This window comes from Etheostoma cragini, chromosome 23 (assembly GCF_013103735.1).
Source record: "Etheostoma cragini isolate CJK2018 chromosome 23, CSU_Ecrag_1.0, whole genome shotgun sequence".
NCBI classification, from domain to species: Eukaryota; Metazoa; Chordata; class Actinopteri; order Perciformes; family Percidae; genus Etheostoma; species Etheostoma cragini.
This window is the reverse complement of record NC_048429.1, coordinates 14,285,909-14,312,141: the sequence shown is the minus strand read 5'-3', so window position 1 is coordinate 14,312,141 and position 26,233 is coordinate 14,285,909. Positions and strand designations below refer to the sequence as shown.

Here is a 26,233-nt window from a genome sequence, read left to right as displayed (position 1 = left end):
AGGGGCAGAGAGAGAGAGAGAGAGAGAGAGAGAGAGAGAGAGAGAGAGAGAGAGAGAGAGACTTGCTCTTCCAGGAAGGGATTATTAACCAGCACGCTGCCGACATATGAAGGGAAAACACACGCAGACAAAAGAAGTTTTATGTCCGCGCTATGGAGCCGACCAGCAGATAAACGGAAAAAGAAAAGAAAAAGCAGGCTATATGAAAAAAGCAACTTCTCCCACAACAACAAACCGAGCAGTCGGACTGCCGCTTCTGCTCCTGCTGTGTATGTAACGAGGAGATAAAGAAGAGGACACAGCGGAAAAGTGGAAGGAGAAAGGGGAGAAGTTGACGGAAGATAATGTCTGAATCCTCCTCCGCTGCGAACAAGGTAACACAGTCCTCTTTGTCTCCCGTTGACACTTTCCCTTACATGTTTGAATCCCTCATAACGAGCCCGTGGTCCTCGCTGCAGGGATTTCCAGTGTAGCATATCCCCTCGAACGGACGTGTAGCTCGCGAGCCGTAGCGCCATTCGGATGAGGCGCGTTTGTTTTGCTAGTCATCTGTTGCTCGCGGCTGCACGCTTCGAGTTCGCCTCCACTCTGCTCATGAGAAGAAGTCGTGACTGTCCGTGGCTCACGCTAAAACGTTTCATTTACCGCCTCAAAAAGTGAACTGGGGGTGAACATGTACACGTTTATAAAACGCGAATAGTGACGGAAGCGACAGTGAAAGCGTTTAAGAGGATTATCAGTGATAGAAAAAGAGCTGTTAGAACTCACGGTTGGATAGGCCACACCACTACACATAAGGAATACTGTAATAGAATAGGAGTAGCCTACTGCCATTGGCACACTCAGTAGACTATAGCCTACTGCACTCTGTAACAATATAAAAGAAAGTTTAGAACTGGCACTGCTGTATAGGATGGACAGACAATGAATGTCCAACTTCAAAATAATCAAATAATTGTCTATTATTGAGCATAAATCGTCCTACGATGGTACGATTTGCTGATTTTGTTTAACATTTTTAACCAGTGTGTTTGGGGTTTTGGGCTGCAGATAATCTGGGACATTAATTTTTCACTATTTTATGTTATAAACTAACCGACTAATTGGTTAATTGAAAATAAACGGTCAACCGATTTAATCTATAAACAACCTCGTTATTAGTTGCTGCCTTGCTTCAAAAAAAATAGATCATAGTGATATTTTGATTTTTTTTTGGCTGCAGACACTGCACTTGTGTCATTGTGTTTGACATGTTGTAATCTAAGTAATCATTCATTAATGAGTAAGGAAAACAATCTGTAGTTGCAGCCCTAGGAGGAGGAAGATTGTGAGAGAATTGAGTCGGTGAAGATCAGCACAGACTTGCTCTCTCCAGGCCCTGTGGAACTAGAGCTGAACAATTCATTTTCATTATCGATTCATTGTTTCCGTTGCGCTGTTAAGCAAAAAAAGGCTAATTTTCCCTGGTTCTGGCTTGTCAAATGTGAAGATTGGGTGTATACCTTTGTGGTTTGGACTGTTTGTTTGACAACACAGGGGACATTTTTTTGCCCTATTTTTACGGTTAATTGTTGACACAATCATTAGTTGCAGCCTAGTCTAGCTTTGCCAGACCCTCCTCCAAAGCGTGCTGGAGGAGGGTCTGGCTACTTTACAAAGCATTCTGGGATGGGAGCGAAACATGCTCTGGATTAATGGCATTTCTCTAAACCAATCACAATCGTCTTGGAGAAAAGCTGCGGTGCCGCTGCAAAATAGGCTCGGAAGGAACTTGTTTTGATGGAACGTCTGTATCTTTAAAAGTTTTAAAGAAAACTCAGACAGGTAGTCTAGCCTGTTTTCTGGATTTACCCTGCTAAGATCTGAGGAGCAGATAACCATAGTCCTCATTGATCCCCCGGGGCAACGGATATCTGGCCAAAATGAGTGAAATCCAGCGGCAACGAAGTGGAACATCAATGATATAGACTAGTTGCAGCCCTAATAGGACCATTATAGAAATATTATTGGGGAAGCTGAGGTCTGCCTCTATGTAAGCTGTTCAATACCAGTGCAATATGGTTTGTTTGTATGGGATGGATTCTCATTGCTGAGTCTGATGTCACTCCACGATTGCAGTTGCTTATTGGAGAACGATCAGCACACCACTCTGAGAACTTTTCCACCACAGCCGCTGTCAGACAGGACTCTCCTTCACCTTTACACTGCAGCCCAGTTCTGTCACAAATCACTGGGCCTTTTCTGCAGCGTCTCTATAACGTTAAGCGTTGTCCTAACTTGTCCCCCGGTTGTCTTTTCATTAACCTGACCTTTTTCTCTACAACATACTTTTTTAATAAATGGATGGAAGAGAAGCCTTAGCCTTTGAGAAGAGGAAATAGAAGACTAAAAGATGATAGCCTGGCTTCCACAGGAAATTCCTGGTGCATAGAGTGGGTGTGCAGGTCTCACAGTGGCTGGGTGCTGACAGCAGGCTGAAACTGAAGGGAGAAACAGCACACACAAAAATTGAGCTTCATTTCCTCAAGAAACTAAAGTGGCTTCATGCTCTGCCCTTATTTGCAGGAAAGGAAACCAGTCTCAGAAAATGAACGACTGCAAACTGGAAAACCTCATACCTTAACCTAGATTTAATAAGTGTACAGTGGCAGAGTATGAGTGTCTAAAATCTAAGTATCCCGGAGAAGGCTGTAACTAACAATTGTTCTCATTATCGAAAAATATGCTGATTGTTTTTTGGGATCTTTTATTATTTGTTTAGTTTCATACAGTGGTCTAAATATAATGAAAATGCCTGTGACAATGTCCCAGACCACAAAGTGACATACATTATTAAAATTTCTGGTTTTCTCAGACAGACAGTCCAAAACCTAATGAGGTCTCATTTTGAATCATATAAAACAGAGATATGCAGTAAGTGTTCATATTTGGGAAGCTGAATTCAGGACATGTTTGGCTATTTTTGGGGGGGATAAGTGACTTGAACAATTGATCAATAATTAAAAAACCTGATCTGATTTCACACAAAGACTTCTCAGTAGGGGGATTATGTTCATCAAAACATCCAAATACTCACTTTAATATTCTCAGTTCAGACATGGATGGGTGTACATGTTCCTGGAGATGTGACAGGAGTTTCTGTGGGAAAGTAAATTGGAAAAACTGGAATAAATAGTTCAATAATTAGTCGTCCTTGTTGTTGCTACCACATCTGGCCTGTACATACTCTGTAAGGAAAGAGCTCTGCATGTGTCCTCATTTTTGAAAGGGATCACCAAAATACATATATACAGGTTACTTACCATCCTGAACAAACAACCTAAAATATTTGCTGTAAAGGTCAAATTATCCTGGTATTTGAAAGGAACAGTTTGTCATGACAAGATTAAAAAGGACCCAGATTGTAATTACAATTGACTATTGATCAGGAATCCACAAGGATTATTTTCATTCATTTGTAGGTTTATTCTAGGGCTGCAATCATCTGCTGATTATTTTCTAAATGTATCAATTAATTCTTTAGGCTATAAAACGTCAGGAAATGGTGCGAGAGGCCCATGAAAGTAACATCATAGAATAGTTTTTTTTGTCCGACAAACAGTCCAATACACTTCATTAATCTTCAGATTAATGTTAATATAAGACAAAGTGGCAAATTCTCACATTTGAGAAGTCGGAACTAGCAAATGTTAAACATTATTGCTTGAAAAATAAACTACAAAGTGGTTTGCAAAATAGCTGCCAAATACTTTACTGTCAATCAACTAATTGATCAAATGTCTAATTGTGCCCGATCTGTTAGTCAATTAATGAATAGACTCAAATTTTAATGTAAGTAATGATGAAATTATGGTTTATCAAGCAAAAATGTAGACCGTGACCGAATGTCTTTGCTGCCTGCAAAGAAGGTGCTGAAATGGTTAATACAGCGGTTCTCAACACACCCAAAAGGGTGTGGGGGCAGCCCGCAGACCCTTTTCTAATCCCCAATGAAAATAAATGACTTCACACGGATACATTTTTTTACTTGGCGTATAAATAAGGTGCAAGAATGCATAAAAAGCATCAAAATAGAGCTTGTTTGTAAAAAACACAAGTGCCAGAAGTGGATCCTAAGCCCTAAATGTCCTCAAATCCTAGAAACTCCCCTGGGTACACCTGGCATCAGTTATATTTGAAAATGAAGAATTTCAAAGATGTTTTTAGCTTATCTTTTTATGATTATTTGATCTGATTATTTTTGTTATTGTTTGTTTATTAACACAAACATTTAGCTAAAGCGTCCACCGGGCAAAGCAAGCTGAGTATCCCAGGATTAGTGGCTTTATTGATTAGTCAATCGCCAAAACGTCATCCAAAAAAATTGGATTATATATGAAATGCTTCATTTATTGAGCAAAAGCGGTCAAACATCTGCAGGTCCCCGAGCGCTTGGAAATTGTGATGGGAATGTTTTACTACTTTCAGACGTTTTATAGAGCAAACGCTTGGTGAGGAAACCACTAGTGCATCTTGAAGAGGCTGAGATCGCCATCTTGACAACAGAGCATTGGTTTGTTTAGGATTTGACTGCACTGCAAAGCAACACACGTTCTAAGGCGTGTGTGGTGTTCTGGATATGTGCATCACCCAAATGTGTGCATGCCATTTTATTAGAAGCACATACTCCCCTGTCTGCAGAGATGAGACCATGGCTAGCCGATGTTTGGGTGCACAGTGAGGCGTGGGGCTGTTTGGGTTCAGGGCCGGTGCGCCGTGGATCTTTGTGAGCCATGCTTTGTGTCTCTGTGTCTATTCATAGCAGGAGAGGAGCTCTTTCAGTCCTTCCGCGAACCCGCTGCCAAACTCCACTTCCTCCCCCGTCCATGCTCCCGCCGCGAGGCCAGCCAGCCGAATGGAGGACGAGCCAGCCAGGCTGCCTGCGCACCTGCGTGAGTCTCTCTCTCTCTCTCACACACACACACACACACGCGCATGTCACGGCCATTTGAAAAGGTCAAATTTATCTTTGTCAGGGTTTTTAGAATATTGCATTGTAAATGTTTCTTTGGCTGAAGTGGTAATCTGAGAAGTCAGACTTTTGGATGTCTCATTCTAGAAATCACCAGTCAATCAAACTGTGTGGGCGGGACTGTGACATCTTTTCTTTGGATCCAGTTTGAGCGCCACTGCAAGTGATTATAGGAGAGTTTAGAACAGCAAACTAAATATATAGCCAGTGCTATCAGGCAACATGAATGCATGAACATGTTGTGTAATATCACTTTAATAGTTAAAACCTATCACATCCCATTATGACAACAACCAAACACACCTCATTATCACCGCATGAGTGTCGGTCCAGTCATGTTGGACCTCTCAGCTGGGAGGTGTTGAAGCAGATCCGGGGTCAGATACCTGAACTGTACACACTTCCACTGGACCATAACTGACAGACCTACTGCACTGGAATAACCAACAGCTACACAGCAGTAGAATAATAGAAGTGACAAAGTGATAGGAAAGCCAAAGGGTTGAAGAAGTAGGGGGCTGGGATAAGGGGACCAAGACCCCTGCAAATCTTAGTAGGATAAAGAATGTAGTCCCAACCATTTAGAAAACTCTCCCATCACATCTTAAGTGTAGGAAATGGATGCAGCTAGCAGAGTTGGAAAGCCAAGCAGATCAGAATAATGCCTGCACTGATGCTTCAGTTCATCTATTTCTGCATGTTTTGTTCTTCTAGGATCATTTTTTCATTAAACCCATTACAATGTACACAGTACACAAGACACTTACTGTATGTATTTCATCCGAGCAGGGAATCAGAGGCGTCCTTGAGCCTCCTCAAACGCATGAGCAAGGTGAATTAGTCCTTGCTCGCAACTGCACTACGAATAGAAAATGTTCACCATTATGGAATTAAATCAGGTTTGAAGCGTTTCCTACAACTGGGCAGGTTGTTGAGATTGAATTGAAGCAATAACTACTAAAACGAGAATGTAACTTCTGAAAGAAGAAATAGGAAAAGTGAAATTCATAATCCAACGTTTTGCTGATACAACCTTCCTTGGACCAGTATGACCAGTCAATATTAGCTCAGTTTAGCGAACCGTAGGTAGACATTGTTGTAAACAGACATCACTGAGTCAGTTAGCGGTTTTCTACTCGTCTTATTGTTACCATATCTTTAGCCTTTTCCAACAAATTCGCCGAAATTTCAACAATGCAGGATTTAAAAAAAAAATGGTTTCACAAATATTTTATAAGGAAGTCTATGCATTCAGGACATGAATATTTCTTTCAGAAAAAAACAACTAGACAAGGCACCTTTTAATAATTAGGGATTGTTTGATTGGTAGGCTGTAGCCGGTAGCTTTAACGAGTGTGATTAGCTAAAGCGTAAAGTTGCTGTACTTTTGATGAGAAAAAAAGCTTGTACATCATGTGGCTTTTTTTAAGAAGCACTGATATGATATGATACTTTGAATAAAGGACAATTTATTTACTTTACTTCAGACCAAGGAAAACTACTTGTAGGTCCGGTGTGACACTACTAACTGAACTTCCGGTATTAATTGAACTACGAGAGAATACAAAGTGAGAAGCAAACAGTCTGCAGGTGAGGCAGTGAAGGAAAACTCTATTGAAATGAGGTTTTCATATTTTAACAAATCAACAGCGATACGTTGGGTTCGTGTTGGCCCACTGCTGCTTAACCAATCATAGAGCAGGCGGGGCGGGAGCTGTGCCAAGAGATAAGCCCGATGTTCAAAGAGTAACCCTGAGCTGCTTTGTCCACCCGTCTGTCAATATTTAACCAGTTTATGTTTTTATCAAGTGTGAAGTTCATGGCTTTTGTGGAAGCGGTTGACTGGGCGGCTGGATGAGACACACAGGAAACTCCCTCAGCCCACTTCCTCTTTTACATTGTTGCAGAAAAAGGAAGAACGCTCAACAGGTCCGCGTTGAGTTTCCTGTCGAGTAAACTGATGGGTCAGTTCGTATCCGCAGACATGTGGAAGTCCTACTCTGTGTTTATCAGGTTTCAAACTCCTCACATAGACGTGGCTCTCGCACATCTGCTCGGGGAAATGTCACTTTTATTTCTCCTCTCACCTCCGCTTGTCCTTTCTCCTCCTGCCTATCTAAACACACGTGCTGGGAAACAAGCCATCCATTAACCCCCACACTCAGAGAGAGTTATGTCCTGAGGGGGGAGATGGGAGTAAGAAAGCAGGAGGAGATGGTGAAGAAGAAAAAAAAAAGACAGAAAGAAAAAGAATGAGGGAGGAAATTGCAGTGTGGGCAGAAATCCGCCTTCTCCATTTCCTGGGGAGGAAGTGGATTAGATCGGGGAGAGTTGCAGCCTGCTCCTCACACTAAAGAATGCTACAAGGCTCGATTTGAACCCCTTTTCAGACAGACATCCAACCCTAACCCTAGGAAAACATTTTCTTATCACTCCTTAAAATATCTTTTTAATTAACTTGCTTCCAGTTTGAGTTCAGATCCTTTGCTTCAATTTTAGTGTGTGACATCTTTTGCATTTTAGCAGGTTTTTCATATTGTTCTTTCTATTTTGCCTTCTGTATGTTCTGTGAAGCACAGAATTGTCAATAATTTTCTTCTTTCCATTCATTGGATCTGATCAGAAAGCAGTCATAATCAAACCCATGGGGTTTTATTGGAGCATGCGCTAACTATATTTTTTTAAACTCTAAAGCTTGAAATGAACAGTTTGCCATTTTGGAAATTTGCTTATTGGCTTTCTTGCCAAGCGTTAGATGAGAACATCAATACTGCACTCATATTTATCTCTTCAACATAATGCTACAGCTAGCGCCAGTTAGCTTAGCTTAAGCCAGAGGCTGGAAACAAAGGGAAACTGCTCAGTCCACAGATAAAATCAGCCTATTAGCACCTTTAAAGCTTACTAATCAACATGCCCATACAAAGCGACGTACAATAAGTGCATTTAGCCGTTAAGATTCCACCGACAAACTGCAACAATCACAAGTATATAAAACTAAGAAACACAAACTGGTTCAAGTTGCATGTTTCCCAAAATGTTGAATTATTTCTTTACAAAACTTAAAGTATTTTTTATCATTTAGTTTTGCTACAGTTTTTTTAAGCATGCGTCACCAACTATATAAAAGGAAATTTGAGGAAATAGACAGTCACACTAGGACACTTGAATTACACAATTGGTAAAAAGGAAATTTTTTAATCCCCACTAAACAAGTCATTAGAAGAATCATCCAGCAGTGTTAGCCGGCGAGTAGACACATGTACAGCTTTAACCAGCAAACGGAGGAGTGCTATCAAGCACTCATGATGTTTTGTCTGTTTGTGTCAAAAGTGAGACAAATACTAAAAGGCCCGGGAGGGATTTCACAAAAAGCAGTGCTGACGTCGATTTGTCGAGATTTAATTCAATCGCAAACCAGGCATCGTTGCTCGACAGTGACTCCCACGTACTTGGAGGATGACGCAACTTAGAGCTAGTCAGTGGGAAATACTGAATTATTTAAAGGTCTAAAACACAAGGAGATGCTGTATTCTTCTCTTACAATAAACATGCATGTAATATCTATGGATGATTTAAAAAAAAAAAAAAAAAAAAAAAAAATCCATGTCCATGGAAACAAGACTGGCTGGTTTCCCGGGGGTGTGTGTGTGTGTGTGTGTGCTCTCTCTCTCTCTCACAGCTGGGTTTGTACTATGCATGCTTGTGCGAGTGGGTGGATGTGTGAGTGAATCTTGTGTCTTTGTGCAAAGCTTGCCATGCCGGGGGGTGGGTGGGTGGAGGGGTGTGTGTGTGTGTGTGTGTGTGTGTGTGTGTGTCCGTACATGACTGCAACCTCCCCCCCACTTTCCTTTGGTCTCTCTCCTTGTGGTATATTACCCTTTTTACTGTGTGGGGAATTGGTGATATAAAGAATGTGTGTTTTTTTAACATTTTGTTTGTGTGTGTGTGTGTTTGGTCTTTCTGAGGGGAAATTTCCTGCCCCTGGAAGCAGCCCTTGTCCTCAGGAATTTCCTGAGTGGGCAGACAGCACTTCCTGAATAAATGTTGTTGTTGTTGGTGTGTATGTGTGTGTTTGTGTGTGTGTATGTTTGAACTCGCTCTCTTTTGAAAGGGAAACTTCTCACATGCCAGCAAGTGAGCTGAGCACCCCCCCCTTCTCTTCCTGTTAACGACACACTCCACATGGCGTTTCTGACGGGGGGGGGGGGGGGGGGGGGGGGGGGGGGGGGGGGGGGGGTTCTTTACTCTGAACGTCACAGTCAACACACACTTGTATCACTGACGGACAGCGTGTTGATTTCAGGTTTTAATAGAAAAAGTCAAAAGGCACAAATCATCTTCCTCTTGATAAAAATCCAGTTAATGGAATCAACGACTCCATCAACCAGCAGAAAACACTATTTTAAAAGGGGCATTGCGGATATTTAATACCTCACTTTCATTACGTACCACTGCTAGTACCAGCTCTACTCGGTGCGCTTTCCTACATTTTTAATTGCAGATTCCCACGTGAGGCGAGCGTGGCTGGTCGTCATAACACTGCAGGGAACTTTCGTGACCTAACGCGACACACACACACACCGAACGTCAAAGGTGTGTTTTTGATTCTCGGCAATAGCCAGCGGTATTTGTTTTGCTGGCTCCAGCTTCTTTTGAAACTAAATGTGTCTTCTGGCAAACAGCAAGTTTGGCTATTTAAACACGGTGGGTTTGTTCAGGACCCCCCCCCCCCCCCCCCCCCCCCCCTCTGTTGCTAGCAATGATGACGCAGTGAATAGTGACGATTCACGCCGACCAACCAGTAGTCTGCAGGTTAACACATCACCTTTTGGAATCGTCTCAGCTCGCTTGGAACCTCAACGGAGGTGGTACTAAATAAAATACCTGTTAGCAGGTACCAGGGACTTTTTTCACAATGGAAATGGATAGTTCTGTAGTTTCTGTCTCGCCCATGAGGAATTCTAAGTAATAACAACACTGTTGGCGCATCCACATGACACAAGCCTTCGGTGATCACGCACTACCTCCACCCGTCTTCCACACACTTGCTAGCAGTGTTTAACCCGTCAAATCAAGGAGTATATGGACGAATAAAAAACAAACTCTTGACAAGAGGTAATTATCTTGTAATTGTTGTCCTTTTCGTCTCCAAAGCTAAACGCTGCTGTTGTCCTTCCTCAACGATGACGTAAAACACATCACTCGAGCTGCTGCGCTAAAGTCGCCGGACTACACCATTTTGTAAAGCTAGCCATACTGAGAAATACAGATAGTTGTGTTGAGCTTCTTTAACGAAATCAAAAGTTAAATATATAAGGATATGTCTAAAGACAACATATCGTGAGGGATTTCTAAAAACTAATTGTTTTCTAAAAATAATGCACATCACATGTCAGTCAGTCAAACATTTATTTCATTTGTAAAGAACATAACATTTTTTGCATTTTCTGCTTTTGGTCTGTTTTGCTATGATGTAGTCAGTGTCCGCGGTACCGCATAAACAGAAAATATATAGGCAAATCATGGATTACATTTTTTTTTTAAAATATAGATTCTAAGGAAAAGGATAAATTTCAACAATTGGCTCAAAAGAAAAAAAAATGATTAAAAGATTTTTTGTAAGTGGTTTCCCCACTGGTTTCCTTTTATTGAACAGGTTTGCAGCTGCATATAGTTTCTAAATATACTTAAAGCACCATTCCATTGTGGGACAGTAAACCAAGTACTTCTTAGTGTGCATATTGACTTTTTGCAGCAGTAGCTCAGTCCGTGGGTACTTGACATGGGAACCGGAGGGTGGCCGGTTCACAACAACGGAGTGTAAACATCTAATTTCTCCAATGAGGGATGGAGCTATTTCTGTTTTTGAGTTTTTTTGCAGACTTCTGACTTAGAATCTGTATGTAGTGTGCAAACAAAAAAGGTTGTTTGCAATTTGTAGTGCATATCCCCATTATATTTTTCCAATGTCTTTCTGTCATGAATTTGAAGTTTCCAAGCCCATGACGAGATTACTTAAGTGATACTTTACAGTTAACAAGGACAGAATAGAGACTACACATCTGTGTCCACATATTGTATAGAACTCCTGTAACTAGTAACTAGATTCTAGTCTACTTGACTTTAATTAACCGGCGATTCTGGGAAATGCAGTGTTGAAACCCCCCAAAATTGCCAATAAAGATGGTGACACAATTCCAATATGAGGAAATACTTTCCACTTGAATCTTCATTGAAACTTCTTTAGCTCTACTATGTAAAAACATGTGGAAATAAATGGCATGAATCAGTGCCCAATGGTTCTCAATGTGGGGAAAGGTCAAGAAAGCTAAATGAAAAGAGAACGGTCAGTAAGAGAAAAGAGTGGCTGTATTGTTCACATATAGGTTCACTTCTGAAAATCATAATAAAATTGAGTGGTTTGGTTGAACTACTCACAGGTCGCAGCACAAGATGAGAGTCCACAAGTAGACATTGTTTCAGACAAAAAGGTTGTGAAACACTGCCGTGAAAGCTTTGCAGTAGAAGCAATCACCAAAGTGTTACACTGCACAAAATGCTGACTTCACTTTCTCCACATGAAAAGAAAAAAAAAAAAAAAGAGTGTGTGTGTGTGTGTGTGTGTGTGTGTGTGTGAGTGAGAGACATGTAGGGGCCTTTTGATTTAGTGAACAAATGTCTTTGAAGCTTGTGTATTTAAAAAAAAAAAAAAAAAAGGGAGAGAAAAAAACTGGCTCCTGAACAAAAGGAAGAGTGGCAGTTGACGCTGGATTCAGGAACTAACCTACAAGAGCCAGCTTGCTCCTGTGCTCAACGACAAGCTATCAAAAAACAGGTCGCGCTACTTCCTGGCCATAAAAGTTCCGCGTGATTGATGTTCCGTTTTACGTTTGTTTTGACTGGATGAAGTCCAGATTTGCTAGACGGGAGATAGGCATGTGCATGCCGGTGGAGGAAGCATAGGATGAATATGATAGAAGGGGAGGGGGATTTCTTTTGACTGAAAAGTAAAAGTGTGTGTGGAGGTGGATTTTCCACTGCCGCACCCACCTGACAGAGAATCAATGTCAGGAGAGACACACAAAGAGATGGGAGATGAATAGTGGGAGCATTAACTGTGGAAATGTGTAGCTCTCATACCACATATTCCTGAGTCAGGGTGTCAGGTCATGGTCAGCCCTTCCCCTCCTTCCTCCTTCCTCCTCCTCCTGTCTGGAGAAAAAAAACTTTTCTTCATTGAGATAGCAAGACCAATATCCGCCTATCTGTGCTTTGAGAGAATAGGCAAACATTTACCAAAGAACTGAGTGACTAAAGAGCTTTGGGTTTGGAGAGCAAAGTCCCAGCCTTACTGATGCAGCACTGCATTTATTTATGCTTAATTCAGGTCAGGCTAAGCTGAAATACTCTTAGATTTTTATGTGCATCAGTTGTCTCTTAGTGTATATTTAAACTGTTGAAATTCATGTTGACAGTAAACAATATTTGAGACTGAGATTTCACCATGACCCAAATTACACAATATTTGCAGTTTTGTTTCAGTTTTACTAATAAAGAGAAAAGGAAATGCTCGCAAGTGTGTGACGCACTAGAAAGTCTGAACACTACAGCTATTTGGAAATGAAAATACATGATCTGTGGTAAATCTTACTTGTTATGCTACAAAGTAACAATAGGAAATAGAACTTCAATTAACACTAATTTCTTTCAATACATTTTTTGTTATTTTCTTAAATCCTCATGATTTCTATTCTAAATTGAGATTTTCCTGGAACAGATCTTGGTACTCACGTGTAGACTTTACTTTTGTCTTTTCTTATTCAGCAACCAGTGCTACTGAAAAAAAATACACACCCCCCACACCCCCCCCCCCCCACACACACACACACACACAAAATTAAAATAACAGATAAGGACAAATGTAAATTTCAGCATATTCTTCCAAAATTGTGATTCAAATAAATTACATAAATTAAAACTGAATAATATCCCCTCCAAACTGGACTTAGTTTATAAGCCCAGGAAACAGTATACAGGAACTCAGTATACAATACTAAAACATCAAGTCCCTTTCATATTCATTTAATATATTCATTTTAAATAGTCTCTTAAAATTGCTCATTGTTGTACATCTCTCCACTGCAGCTGTTCCATAAATTAACTCCTTCGGTTGGGATGCAGTGATATTTAGCATTTGTTCTCGTAAGTTTCCTTTTTAATAGAAAGGTTCCTCTTAAAGTGAGGTTTGCGCTCTCATTTGAAACAACCGATAGCTGTTGATTATTTTCTTTATACATAATTTGTGCAATTTTAAACAAAATCTCTGAATTTCAGTGCTTTTAGTTTGCTGAAAAGTGGATTAGTTGGTGCTCTATAAGTGGTTTTATTTACAATTGTTAAGGCTCTCTTTGGAAGGATAAATATAGTGTACAATGATTGTTGATTTAATAGGTATTTGCTTTTATACAGTAAAGCAATTGATTTGGATATTTTGGCCATTATAACATAATGTATATGTGGCTTCAACATAAAGTTCTTTTACTTTTTCTATTGCAATGTCATTAGTTTTTTGTGTAAATGTATTGCCCGATTGTCAAAAATTATAAATTTGGTTTTACTTAACTTCAGTGTTAGTTTATTTGCGTCAACCCAGCTCTTCATCCTTTGAATTCATTTTCCACTGTATCCAAGAGTTGTTCCAATTTTGACACGGAACAGATTAAATTAGTGTCATCAGCAAATAACTAACTTAATAGCCAAATCTACCAACCAGGTTAGAAACTAGTTAAAACAGCCGTTTGTTTGGTTGTAGATAAGGGCTTGACAATATAAAAATGTGTACAGTATATCTTCTTTTCTTTAAAGTTACAATTGCAATGGTGAAAAACTAGGGGGTTGAACTGGGTTACGGCAATATTTACACAATTCGGATGACACTTTATGTTCTGATCCTTGCTCTGTGTCATGGCAGTGTGAGCAGTGTGTTTAGATGAACCGTGAATGGCTTCCATCTGTGGCGCTAGTGCTCGGAGCTCCCCGAGGAGCAGAGCAGCGGAGGTCCGCAGAGAGGCGTCGGATGACGCTGCTCTTCATCTTAACACACTGCCCACACAAAGATGACACAGAGCTGGATTTAAATATACAAAGATATCCCTTTTAAAACGTACCTACTACCAGCTATCTATACTTTAATTTGCCATTTTTCCTTTTTAGACATTAGCTACTGTTTATTTAGAAGACGTGGATGAGTAGATCCTAAAGTTACTTGCCAACAAAGCAGCATACTCTAACTCAATATCAAGCATATGGAGCTGTGACAAAATTATGAGTTCCCGAAACGGACTCAAATAAATTAACCATGTCTGTTCATCTTTGCTGAGCACAGCAAACAGCAGTTAACACAATATTTGAAAATATATGGACATTTTAAAATTGGACATGGTGGGGGGTTACACATACAATTTGTTGTCAGTCAGAGCATCAAGAGGTAGTCGTTGCAGTTGGGGGAAAGACACATAGGCAGCAATGTGAGCCTTAGATAGGCGTGCAGAGCAAAACTGAGTCAGGACGGGACGTCTAAGCTCCACAGCAGGACGGACCTCATTAACTCGACTGGCTGTGAGGGGAAGTTGAGGGCTTCTGTACCGCAACAACGAAACAAGATACCAGTGATCTCATCCTCCTCTTCCCTTCATTCATCCCAAGCGCTTATGAGTTGCCTTGGCAACTTGTGCGCTCGGTGTGTGTATGTGAGTTGGTGTGCATAAGCGGGGGCCTTAGAAATCACAGAGTGAAAATTGTGTGTCATCAGAGAGGATTAGGAGCCCACGGTTTAGTCAAGGGCTTGGGATCCTGCTGCTGTCATACTTGAGGGTTTTATATGTAAACACACACATACTCAGAAAAACACACATATTTGCTCTTGTGAACCCTGTAAATCTGAGATGCATTCGACAAAGGCAAAGGCTGATGACAAGGAAGACCAAAATTGATTTTCTTCCTGTAACAAATCTGTGACAGATTTTCAGACAGAAAACAAGCAGAAAGGAGAAATTCATCAGCTTAGGGAAGTGTTTGTGAATATGTTGAAGGAACAGAGTCCAAGGTGCTCTCTCTCTCTTCTCTTCTTACTCCCTGTCCATGCCATCCATTTTTCTTTCCACCTCTAAGTAAGCAAATGATGTTTGTGTCTCACTGGCTGCACTGCAACAGAAAGTTTTCCATCTTTTTTTAGAATGAGTTCCTTTCTAGGTTTGCGAGAATGGGAGATACAAAATAAGAGCCTGAAAAATCGCAATCTGACTGACTTCTACAGCTGAAATCAGATACGATCAGCGTTAGTACGATCCATGTACAACGGTCATAGATTTGGCAGCCTAGTGAGCAGTGTCAGCATGGAGGACAAAGACACGCATCAATGGAAAGAGAAAAATTAGCGCCTTTTTGTTGTTTGTTGCCTCAGTCAATTTATCTTAGTATATGGATACAGGGCTAAATGTAAGTAGAAAAGATTCAATGTGATTCCCAAGGCAGTACCTTTTTTTTTTTTTGCAGTAAACACCTAGGCATTCAAGACACACTTCCTCCCGTGAATGAAATCCATTTAGTTATATTTCTCTTTTGTTAAATCTAGAGACACTTCTGAGTCCTGCTTCCTATCTGCTATATAGCAAACACCGCACTCGTAAGTTGTATGGATGAGTACGAACAAGAGGCAAAAGTTGCAGAATCTCGTCACTCGCTTCATATACCGGTTACATCCCAGAATACAATCCAGGGCTGAGCGTGAGGTCCCACACTGTGAACTTCACTTGAGGACTGGCTGTGGATCTGTTTCCCTTCCTGTTTGAATTCCCTTCCTCCTTTTGCACCTTTGTTTGGCTCTCCTCTGCCTTTATTTTTCCCCGTCCTCACACACTATGCGTTGCTGCTCTCATCAGTCTTTCCTTTCTGTTTCCACTCTTCCTCTTCTTGTCTCTGTCCTGCTGTCTGTTAATAAGCCTCCCGGCGTCGCTCTCTAACCTTACCGCAGGAAGTTTCCTGTGCTGAAACAGAGCCCACGCTGGATTGCTTCCTGCCAAAGTGAGTTGTGGGACACGTTTGTTTGGGCCCCTTCTTCTTCCTCCTCCTCCCATCTGCTCCCCTTGTTGCTTCCTCCTTTGGGCTCTGTGCAGATGGCTGAGGCCAGCAGACCGGATCTCGCCGGGTTTTGGCAGAGCAGCACCTCTCCCGGGCTCTGGAGAGAACATACCGCAGCCTTGACCTCGCGACCCGGGCCACGCTGCGGCCCGTCCCGGCCTTGCTGCTCTCAAGTCAGCCACCAGAGACTGACGTACAGCTGGCACATGCAGTGCAGATGGCCACTCAATTCAATATTGATAGAAAGTCAATGATGTAGTCACTTTTCCAGTGCATCCTTGATCTATTCTCATTATAACGTCACTTGTAGAAGTAACAAAAGGGAACAAACTAATTTTAGCTGTTCAAATTACAAATCACTGGTTTTCTGGGACTATTTTCAATGCGTTCTACAGGTACCTATACTGCTTTAATCATGTATGAATAATAATTTTTACATACAGTATATCAAAGATACAACAGGTAAGAGATAACTTAGACTAGCTATGATTATTACTATGGCCAAGAAGCCAAGCAAAATGAAGAAATATAGTTCCTTGTCTGCCCAGAACTAGTTCTTGTGCTTGTGAAACCTCTGTATCCCATTCCCTGACACTTTCTTATGATGTCTGCTGACGTGCTGAGGGTCAGAGCTTGACAGGCCGTTAGCTGTGCTTCGGATAACCACAGCCTTCCTGGGCTTATCGGCAGCGCCCGTGCCACTATCTGAACATAGGGGAAGAGAAGGGAAGGGGCGAAATGGGAATCTGACAAACAAGACAGGGTTTCATTTTATATTGATTGCTCTCTGTAAGAAATTCCTCAGTTTGACGGGTTGGGGGAGCTGAGACCTGAAAGTGAGCCCAAGTTTCATATTACTTGTGTGACACTGGCGGCCAAAGATAACAGCTGTCCAACTCCCGGAGGAAGTGTTTGGGGCCGGGCGATAAGGGAGATGTAAGAAATGAGTAGTTATGCTCTATGTGGGTGTCATAGATGTTCAGATCCGAGCTATACACATACAGTGTTGCAAGTCTGTGGTTGTGTGTGTGTGTGTGTGTGTGTGTGTGTGTGTGTGTGGATTTGCATGTGAAAGAGAGAAAGAGGTGAGTCAAAGTCATGCTGTATATCGTTGGGTTACGCAGAGTGAAAAAGTTTACAATGAGATGGCAGTATTTATGTTGACCGGGATAAATAAGGGTCAAAAAATGTTTGTGTTAGACTAAATATATATTTCGTGATTTCAGAGAATATCAAGAATATCAGAGTTTGAGAACATTTCATATGCATTTGGTGGCCTAGAGAGAAACTGCATTCTATGCACTTCCACATTAGCTTGAGCTGTTTTGGTTGCTGCTAGGGGGAAGTTAGACCTACCATAGCTTTCTTGATTAGTCTTGAAAAGTCATTGATTAATAACACATAATGTAATCGTTACTTGTGTTTATATTCTGAATTTGACCAGGTTTCTTTGCCATTTATCGTGTTGCTCTCTAGGTAAGCTAGCTAGTTAGCACTGCAATATTGTACATGAATGAAATAAAATGGAACCACCATTTGGTTTTAATTAGATTTTGACCAGGTCGCCCTTCTGCTAGCCAACCTCCCTGCAGAAGAAAAAAAATGCTGCACTTTAGCTCCACCACTAAGGTTATTTCTGCATTCACAGCAGATCAGAGAAATGTTTTCTAAAATTTACGACACTAAGGTGAAATTGAGATTGTGTTCAGATTTTTCCCATGTTCACAGTCTCTCTCTGATGCCTCCGCTCGCTTGTTGGTGGTCAACAGTGCAGATGTTGTACACTGCTGTTCCCACGGCAGTGAAAGAAACATGCGAGTGCGAGGGAAGGAAAAAAAAAGATAGTGTCATTGCGGTTTCCCCTGCTCTATTTCCCTCCATGTGTCCTTGTCTCTTTCTACACAAACTAATGAACTGTCCGTCTGGAGTTCAGAGAAGAGCAGCCCAGATCAGAACTGATAACATAAAATAACATGAAATGTCTTTTTCATATCCCTGCCACCTCCATTTTATCCTTGTGAGTCAGTGTATTCTTCCCCTAAACCTATCATTTTCTAATCTTTTATTCTTCTAACCTCCTCTCCCTTTATGACAGTCTCCTCCATCTTTTTTTTTTTTTATCTCTGCTGCCGTTCCCGTAATCACTCCCTCCTTTTGGCTTTTATCTCCACTTCCTCAATATCCTTTTTACTGCCTCTGCCTCCTTCCTTCCTTCCTCCCCCCCCTTATCTCCCTCCCCTTCACCCCTCCTCCTTCCTGCCTTCCTTTTTTCCTTCCTTCCTCGCCCCCAACCCCCTCTCCTTCTGCCTCTTCTCCACCGAGCTCATCCTACTTCCCTTCCTTCCCTTCCCCGTTACCACCACTATGTTGCTTCTTTACAAAAACTCTAGTCTGAACCCCGTCTCTTCCCCCTTCTCCCCTAACCCTTCCACCTCCAGGTCTGCAGCCAGTCTTTTGGAGCAGGGAGGACGTGGCCCAGTGGCTGCGATGGGCCGAGAAGGAGTTCGCCCTGCGGCCAATCACCAGCGGCTCTTTCCAAATGAACGGCAAAGCCCTGCTGCTGCTCACCAAGGAGGACTTCCGCTACCGGTCCCCCCACTCCGGTACTCTTCTTTTCACCTCTTCATCCATTTCTTGGGGATGTTAGAGATGAATTCTAGACTAGGAAAAGTGGATTCATCAGTCAAAGGTTTTACAAATGAGTCACTTTCATTAGATGGTTCTTTTAGTCTAACTGGAGCACGACCCCAACTGAAAAACAGGATATACCAACTAGGAAGACAGAGCTGTCTCAGATCACGGAAACACTGACTAGTTGCAGAGAAATCATGGAAAATTGGTGCAATTATACAGAAGTTCCTTTTCTAAAAGGGAAAAAGTCAGTAAAAAAAAAAGGTCACTAAATGACTGATAGCATTAAATTAAATTGGAAAAATATGTTGGGGTCCTCACAGATGAGTGAAACACTGAAGGAACATCATCAGCTGTTGCTCTTTATGGGGTAAGACCAATATTGGTTTATTTGTACATGAAAACCTTTGACAATATGGCTTTAAAATCAATGTGTTTACAGCAAAAGCTACAGCATTTAAAAATCAATAAATTACAGAGGAGGGAAGGCGGCAGTGAAAGGAGGCAGCTGTTACAGTGAAGCTGCTGGGGGAGGAAGTAGGAGACGGTTGATCAGGAAGTATAAAACAACCTCAACTGTTGCCCCGGCAACACTAACAGCCAGGCGCATAAAAGTAATGCGACAAAAACTAAACCGTTTTCTTTGCAGAGTTTTGGTTTTGCAGTTTTGAAATTAAACAGCATTCCATGTCTGATTACATTCCCATGAAAGGTTTCAGTACGGTCAGTAAGGGCTGACGTCATCGCTGCGGGGGTCAGGATGACAGTCATCAGAGTGGGATGAAAGGAGTGATCCGCGTTGGGAAATATTAAAACATAGGATGAACCCCCGACAGCCTGGAGGAAATGACATGTCCTTTCAGGTCTTTGTAAATTCAGATTAGAAAAGGGTGGGATTTATATGGAGGACTAAAAATGAATGCATAATCAAGGCTGCAATGAATACAGGAAAAACAGGAATTGATGAAGAAAAGAATAAACAAATGAAAGCGGAACCAAAAGCATGAATACTTATAAATACATATCAATGTTGCTTATTAATCAGAAAATCAATACATAATATATTCTTTTACATTTATTCTTTTACAATTAGCTAACCAAACGAAAAACAATGACTGCTCACAGGACAGATTCAGCTCTCATTACATTACATTAACAGGGGCGTATAAAACTGAGCTTTATGCTGCTGCTGATGTAAGCTGGCCGCAAAATCATTTTAGATTTTTTTAAATGTAGCAATGAATTAGACATTTATTCATTTTTTTGGGAAATTCATTTTTTGGGGAAACCAGCAAACTTGTTTTATTTATTTGAATATATGTATTTTTTAAATCCGTGTATTCAGCTTTAAGTTTTTTATTTTATTTTACAATTAAAGTGTTAATTTATGTCAGTATATATATTTATGTATTTGCTTTAATCATTGATTCTTCAAATAAGACATTTTGAATGCTCTGTATAATTGAACAGGAAGTGAGGTTGCTCTGTTCAGTTCAATCTAAATTTCCTCCAATCAGAGAGCCCGATGTGCCCCTTTACATGGTATTTACATGTAATCTGGAGTTCTAGAGAGATGTGGCCCAGCTGACAGCTGTTGTCAAGCCTGTATTTCTATTTCAACAGAATTTTCACATCCTGTTAAGAAATTGAGTTCTGGGAATTCTTTTTTTTTTTTTTTATGTGATTCATCATCGCAGGATTTATTAGTTGTCTTTAATCGTCCGCAATGTGACAGATCATTTTTGCTGTAAAAGGGTTTCACGCATCAGCAGCTCTCGATCTTTGATCACATTTTTCTTATCTTAACATAAGACACAGGGTGTGGAGAGATAAAGCTGACAGTGATTGATTACATTTTAATAGTGGTAGCTGTTTTGGCCCGCCTGTCGGTGACAGTGAAAAATTATTTTAGGGAACAGAGCAAATATTTTGGCTTGTGATGAGTCTGTTTCCTTCTTTTGGGGATTGTAATTGTGCAGTTCCCATCAATAATAAGACCTGGAATATCTTAACTTCACGTCCTACGATAAGCCACGCAGTTTGTAGGGCTACACTACAGCTGCATGTTTAGACTTTAAAATGTTTAACGGGAGAAAGATAACGCCAAAAGGGTGTTTCACATGTCAGCCATGAATAACTGTAAGCTGTCCTCCTAGTATTTGTGATTCATCATGATTAAAACAACAACATTCTTTTGTGTGCAGATCTTAGACAAAATGTGAAGAGCATTTAAAATCCAAAAATCAAAGCAAACTCTAAAGCACCAGAAAACAGGAGTTTTCCCCACTCTCCGACTCAACACCACAGGCCAAGAAAGTGAGAACTGAAAGGGTGTGTGTGTGTGTGTGTTTGTTTGTTTGCAAGTGTTCACCATTACTTCCTTTATGAGAATCATTTCCTTGTTATGGTAAGCCTTAAAAAACAAAAAAACGGTCAAGTAATGTGTGATGGCAGTCTGTTAAAATCACAACCACTGTGGGGTTATTTGTTAACCATGTAATTGTTTTGGAGAAGAGCCGTTGTCGTCGGTGTTGAGGCATAACAAACAGCTGTTAATCATTCAGTGAACTTCCTGCTCAGGCTTTGTGGCTGGTGTCAACACTACTGTATAAGCACTCAAAGGAGAATACCAGGGTCATATAGAGCTACGGCCCATTTACTTGTGTCAACATCTAGTTCGTGTTAGCCAGTATGCCCGATGTAGAAAGACATATTCGTGAGTTGCCATGACTCCCTGTCCTGAAACAGTCATGTCTGCCCCCTCAGACACTCTTCCATTATTGCTCAAGCTGCCTGCTGCCTGGACAGCAAAGGGAAGAAGAAGGGGAACCTGATTCCGTGGTTGACGCCAATGCTAATTTCCTATTTTATGCAGGCGTAAGATGCTACCAATGGCTAACCTCTGAGCTTTTGAATGTCTGCAGGGGACGTCCTGTACGAGCTGCTGCAGCACATCCTGAAGCAGAGGAAGCCCCATGTGTTTTACCCGTCCGCCTACTTCCCTGGGAACTCCTTCCACTCGCTGCCTGAAAGCGCTGTGCAGCACCTGAAGCTTGAAGGTTTTTTTTTTTCTTCTTACATGCATACATTACATATATTTACAGCTCTGGAGTTAGATACAACTTCAAAAGGCATCTACAATCAGTTTAATATTTACACCAATTATAAAACTAAAACATATGCACTATTTAGCTACTTAACTTTATAGAAATCTATATAATGTAGGCTTACTTCATTATAATAGCACATACCGTTTCTGGGTTTTGGAATTTTACAATCCATCTTATATTATATCACTTTTTCTTCTAGCACTCTGAGCCAGAACTTGCTACTTCGAAAATTGATTTAAAAAGACAAATATTTTCTTCTTGCTAAGTATCTTTAGCAATTTAGCTAAGTAGATATTTAGAGTAAAACAGACTTACTTCATTAAAATATCACATACTGTAAAAGTGAGATCACTTTTTTCTGAGGTAAGATAATGCAGCTGAGGGTTTAAGGTAATGACAGTTGAGGTTTGATAAATTGGTCATTTATGAACTACTGTACGTATAGAACGTTGGGGTAAGTCAGTCTCTTTTTCAGAAGCACAGCCGTTTAAGGAAGTAATGATAATGTTCGGTGGAATACCTGAGAGTGTTTCCTGGCTTGCATCTGAGGGAATGTGACACAGCAACATTCAGATGGGTTGGAGTAGTAACTTCACATGATGGCAGTGGAACCTGCTCCACAAGGAAATGCTGCTTTATTTAAACAAAAACACAGAACAACACCGAACTGCTCTGGTGGCTTATGGCAGGTTTGCTTCCTGGTTTTAAATTCCACTTTGTAGATGCTGTTTCCAATGCTTGTGAATGTAAAACATTCAAACCACTTCTGACTCAAACCAGAGAACTTTTACTGAAACTCTCAAAAATAATGTAATCAGCATACACAACCTAACAGCCGGATATTAGTGACACCTAGTGGTCTTTTCTGTGTGAAGCCAGACTACCAAGAGGCCTGGAACTAACAGCAAAAAGCACCTGGACAGAAAGGGAAATACACCCAAAGGCTTGAGTTACAAAAGAGTGAGAAACAACCATCATGATCTCCTACAGCGGAGGGCGACGTCTTTCAATTGCTTTTTTGTCTGACGAACAGTACAAAAAACCAGAGATATTCAGTTTAATATAATTCAAGACAAAATAAAGCAACAAATTGTCTTGTTTGAAAATGTTTACTTTTCGGCTTGAAAACTAACCGCCTGACTAACTGTTTTAGGTCTGTTTTTAGGGGAGACACTACGGGCAAAGAAAAAGAAAAAAGAAATCAGCATTAGATTATGCCCTGATTGCATATTTAAACTCTTAATGTAAGCAATCAGCTGGGGAAGGTTTTACCCGTACAAATGTAGTGTCTTGCAAAATGTATGGAATTTACAATCAAAAAAAGGTTTTGTTGTCATACTTAAAGCCAGAAATCTCCACTTCAGGAGCACATCCATGCACCAAACCTTCTACTTTCATTCCTGTCTGGATTCTGGGTTTGTTCAGATATCATTCAAACATTTAATACCTAAAACGTGTCCGAAATGGATTTTTTTTTAATACAGAATTTTTTAATATATGGAGGGATGTAAAAACTTATGTCAAAAAAATGAAACAATCATTGTTAACCTGGCTTTTTCAGCTTTCTGTTCTGGAAATGTATGTAAATAGGCGCATATTTAAGATAAGATAATGACTAATTTGCATATTTAACATAATATTTAAAAAAAAAGACAAAAAAATGATCTTAGTGTAAATAATCAAATTTGATGGCGATTACTGTTAGTTTAAATATTTCTCCTATTCTCCTGTAGTGTGTCCCCTTAATATAAAAGTGTGGAACTTAGCTTTGGATATTTATCACATACTGTATCTTTTGTAACCCCAGAAACGGTACGGCGGGCCCCGCGTGGTACGGAGCCAGCCCCCCAGCATCCACCAACCATCGAGCTGCGGCACCGCTCCCGCTCCCCCCACCTGAACCAGACCAGACGATCCCCCCTGGGGCCAAACCACCCCCGCGCAGCCAACGAAGACCACCTGCAGACCTTCTCCCAGCTGCCCGACAGCAACCACCACCTGCCCGAAGAAATGTACCCTCTGTCGGTGTCCCCCGCCGCACCCAACGGCCGCTGCGCCACGCCCAGAGAAGCTCCGTGCCCGGGCAGCCCCGGGGGCCAGGAGCTGGGCCCTCCTCGCGTCATCCAGCTCATGCCCAGCGCCATCATGAACCCGCTGCTCCTCAGCCCGAGCCGTGCTGGCGAGGGTGCCGCCATGGACTTCAGGCACAGCCGCGGTGGGCCCCCGTCTCAAGCCACGCTCGAGAACGGGCGTGAGAGGAAAGCACACGGCCACCCCCATCAGATACCAGTGTCCCAGCAACAGCAGCAGCAGCTGCTGCTGCAGCAGCAAGAGGAGGCGCTCTACAGGAACCACGTCATCATGCCTGTGTCTCCTCCAGAAGAGCAACAAATGCCCATCGGACGGATAGCAGGTGAGAACACACTTTTGTAGACCTTTTTTTATGCGATGCCATCTTTCTCAGTGTCTGCCTGTTAACACCATTTTGCTCATTGACTTGTGATTTACCCTGTTTCCACCTGGCATGTAGCTCCGATCTGAGTGATTGGATTAAGTACAGGTGAAAACACTCTCAGGACGCATTGAGATCAGATCACTAAAACTACATTTGGAGGTGGTCTGAGCCACGTGTCCACATCCTTATAGCAGTGAGAACGGGAGAATGTTGGGTCTTCATCACCCCCCATAGACATTATGTCGGCACACAGACAGACCATTTGTTTGGAGACACATTCTACTGCGAGGTGGGAACACCTGTACCTAGAGCTATCCACTTGTGATCTGATCACTCACATCAGATTTTAAAACTAAGTCAGAACGAGGCCAATGTGACAGCAAGACCCTTACTTATCCTGGCCCTTTGGCGTTCTCTTAAAAGCAAAAGGTAAAAAATAGTAAATTCCATCCATCCCATGCAACTCAATGTGTGTTTCTCTGCCGTCCCCTTGCAGACTGCAGGTTGCTGTGGGACTACGTCTACCAGCTCCTGTCAGACAGCAGGTACGAGAACTACATCCGCTGGGAGGATACCGAGACCAAAATCTTCCGCATCATGGACCCCAACGGCCTGGCCAGGCTGTGGGGCAATCACAAGGTAAACACACACTCTGTGTGCAGCCACTGTTGTTCATGATGAGACAGCAGCTGGCTCAGTGTACAGCTGCAAACACTGCCTTAATCCATTCAACTAGAAATTAATCAACAGCTATTTTTAACAGTCGACATTGGCATTTTTCTCCGATTCCAGCTTCTTAAATGTATTTTCTAGTTTATTTACTCCACGTTGACAGTAAACTGAATATTTTTCAGTTGTGGATAAAAAAAGACATTTCAGGACGTCATGTTGGGCGTTGGAAAACACTGATTGATATTTTTCACGATTTTTTTGATTGTGAAAATCTGAATAATTGACTATAATCATTAGTTGCAGCCCTAGCTACGTGAGCAGGGACGTCCCAGATCCATCAGTCATTTCTACAGTATTTTTCATCTTAACAGATGGATTCAGTTACTCCGTAAAATAAAAGGTGTTCTTCTAAGCCTCTTTTAGCTCATTGTTTGGGTTTTATAGCCCACTGACTCCCTCTGCTGGATGTCTAAAAAGGCCACTGTTGGCCAACACGTTTCCCACAACACCTTAATGAGGTTGTGGATTTCATGTCAGTGGGTTTTCAACTTGGTGTGGAGTTCTTCTGCCCCCATGTGACCAAACACTGTCAGTGAGTGCAGTTTTAAATGGCACAGACGTCTGAATATGCAGATCAGTAACCCTACATTATTGTCATTATTATTACTGACACTTTTGTTCTTTTACCTCTTACAGAACAGGACCAACATGACGTATGAGAAGATGTCACGAGCACTGAGACACTACTACAAACTGAACATTATCAGGAAGGAGCCGGGCCAAAGACTTCTATTCAGGTATGTCAACTTAAAGATCAATTTGGTCACGTTATTCTTGATATATTTAAAATGTTTTAATCTATTCTATAACGGAGGTTTTAATACGTGACCATACTTGTTTCCTCGTCTCCCTGGCGTTCACCAGGTTCATGAAAACTCCCGATGAGATAATGAACGGACAGACGGACCGGCTGGAGCACCTGGAGTCCGACACAGATGAACAAATCTACATTAAAGAGGAATGCTGAGGAACTCTCGGTAAAAGAGTCCATGAACTACTTACTACTACAGCCGCCGATGCCTTTCAGAATCAGCCTGAACAATGGTCGTTGAATCTGGACCGCGTGGACGTTTGGCTCGTATCAGTCCCACACAGACAGACATGAAATCTCTCTTAAGATTGCCTTAGGATGATATTTTCCTAAAGTCAAAA

The 26,233-nt window shown here is 41.5% G+C and overlaps 1 protein-coding gene across 3 annotated transcripts; it reads left to right on the top strand.

Moving 5' to 3' along the window:
* Positions 1-16: 16 nt before the first annotated feature.
* Positions 17-26,233, top strand: etv6 (ETS variant transcription factor 6). Of its 3 annotated transcripts, none has more exons than XM_034863493.1 (8): positions 17-374; positions 4,805-4,931; positions 18,592-18,756; positions 21,709-21,843; positions 23,702-24,307; positions 24,846-24,988; positions 25,718-25,818; positions 25,946-26,233. In XM_034863493.1, the coding sequence occupies exons 1-8, from the start codon at positions 345-347 to the stop codon at positions 26,046-26,048; spliced, it is 1,410 nt and encodes a 469-aa protein (XP_034719384.1). In that variant the 5' UTR covers positions 17-344; the 3' UTR covers positions 26,049-26,233. The 3 variants fall into 3 exon arrangements, with proteins under 3 accessions (XP_034719384.1, XP_034719383.1, XP_034719386.1); XM_034863492.1 differs by having other exon boundaries at positions 4,802-4,931; XM_034863495.1 differs by lacking the exon at positions 4,805-4,931 and having other exon boundaries at positions 18-374.

What these genes read in the sequence shown, in the direction of transcription:
- etv6 (XM_034863492.1), top strand. Translation starts at nt 345, where the DNA reads ATGTCTGAATCCTCCTCCGCTGCGAACAAG. An exon ending in CCTCCTCCGCTGCGAACAAG is followed by an intron (nt 375 to 4,801) that starts GTAACACAGTCC and finishes GTCTATTCATAG; the next exon opens with CAGGAGAGGAGCTCTTTCAG. An exon ending in GCCCATCGGACGGATAGCAG is followed by an intron (nt 24,308 to 24,845) that starts GTGAGAACACAC and finishes GTCCCCTTGCAG; the next exon opens with ACTGCAGGTTGCTGTGGGAC.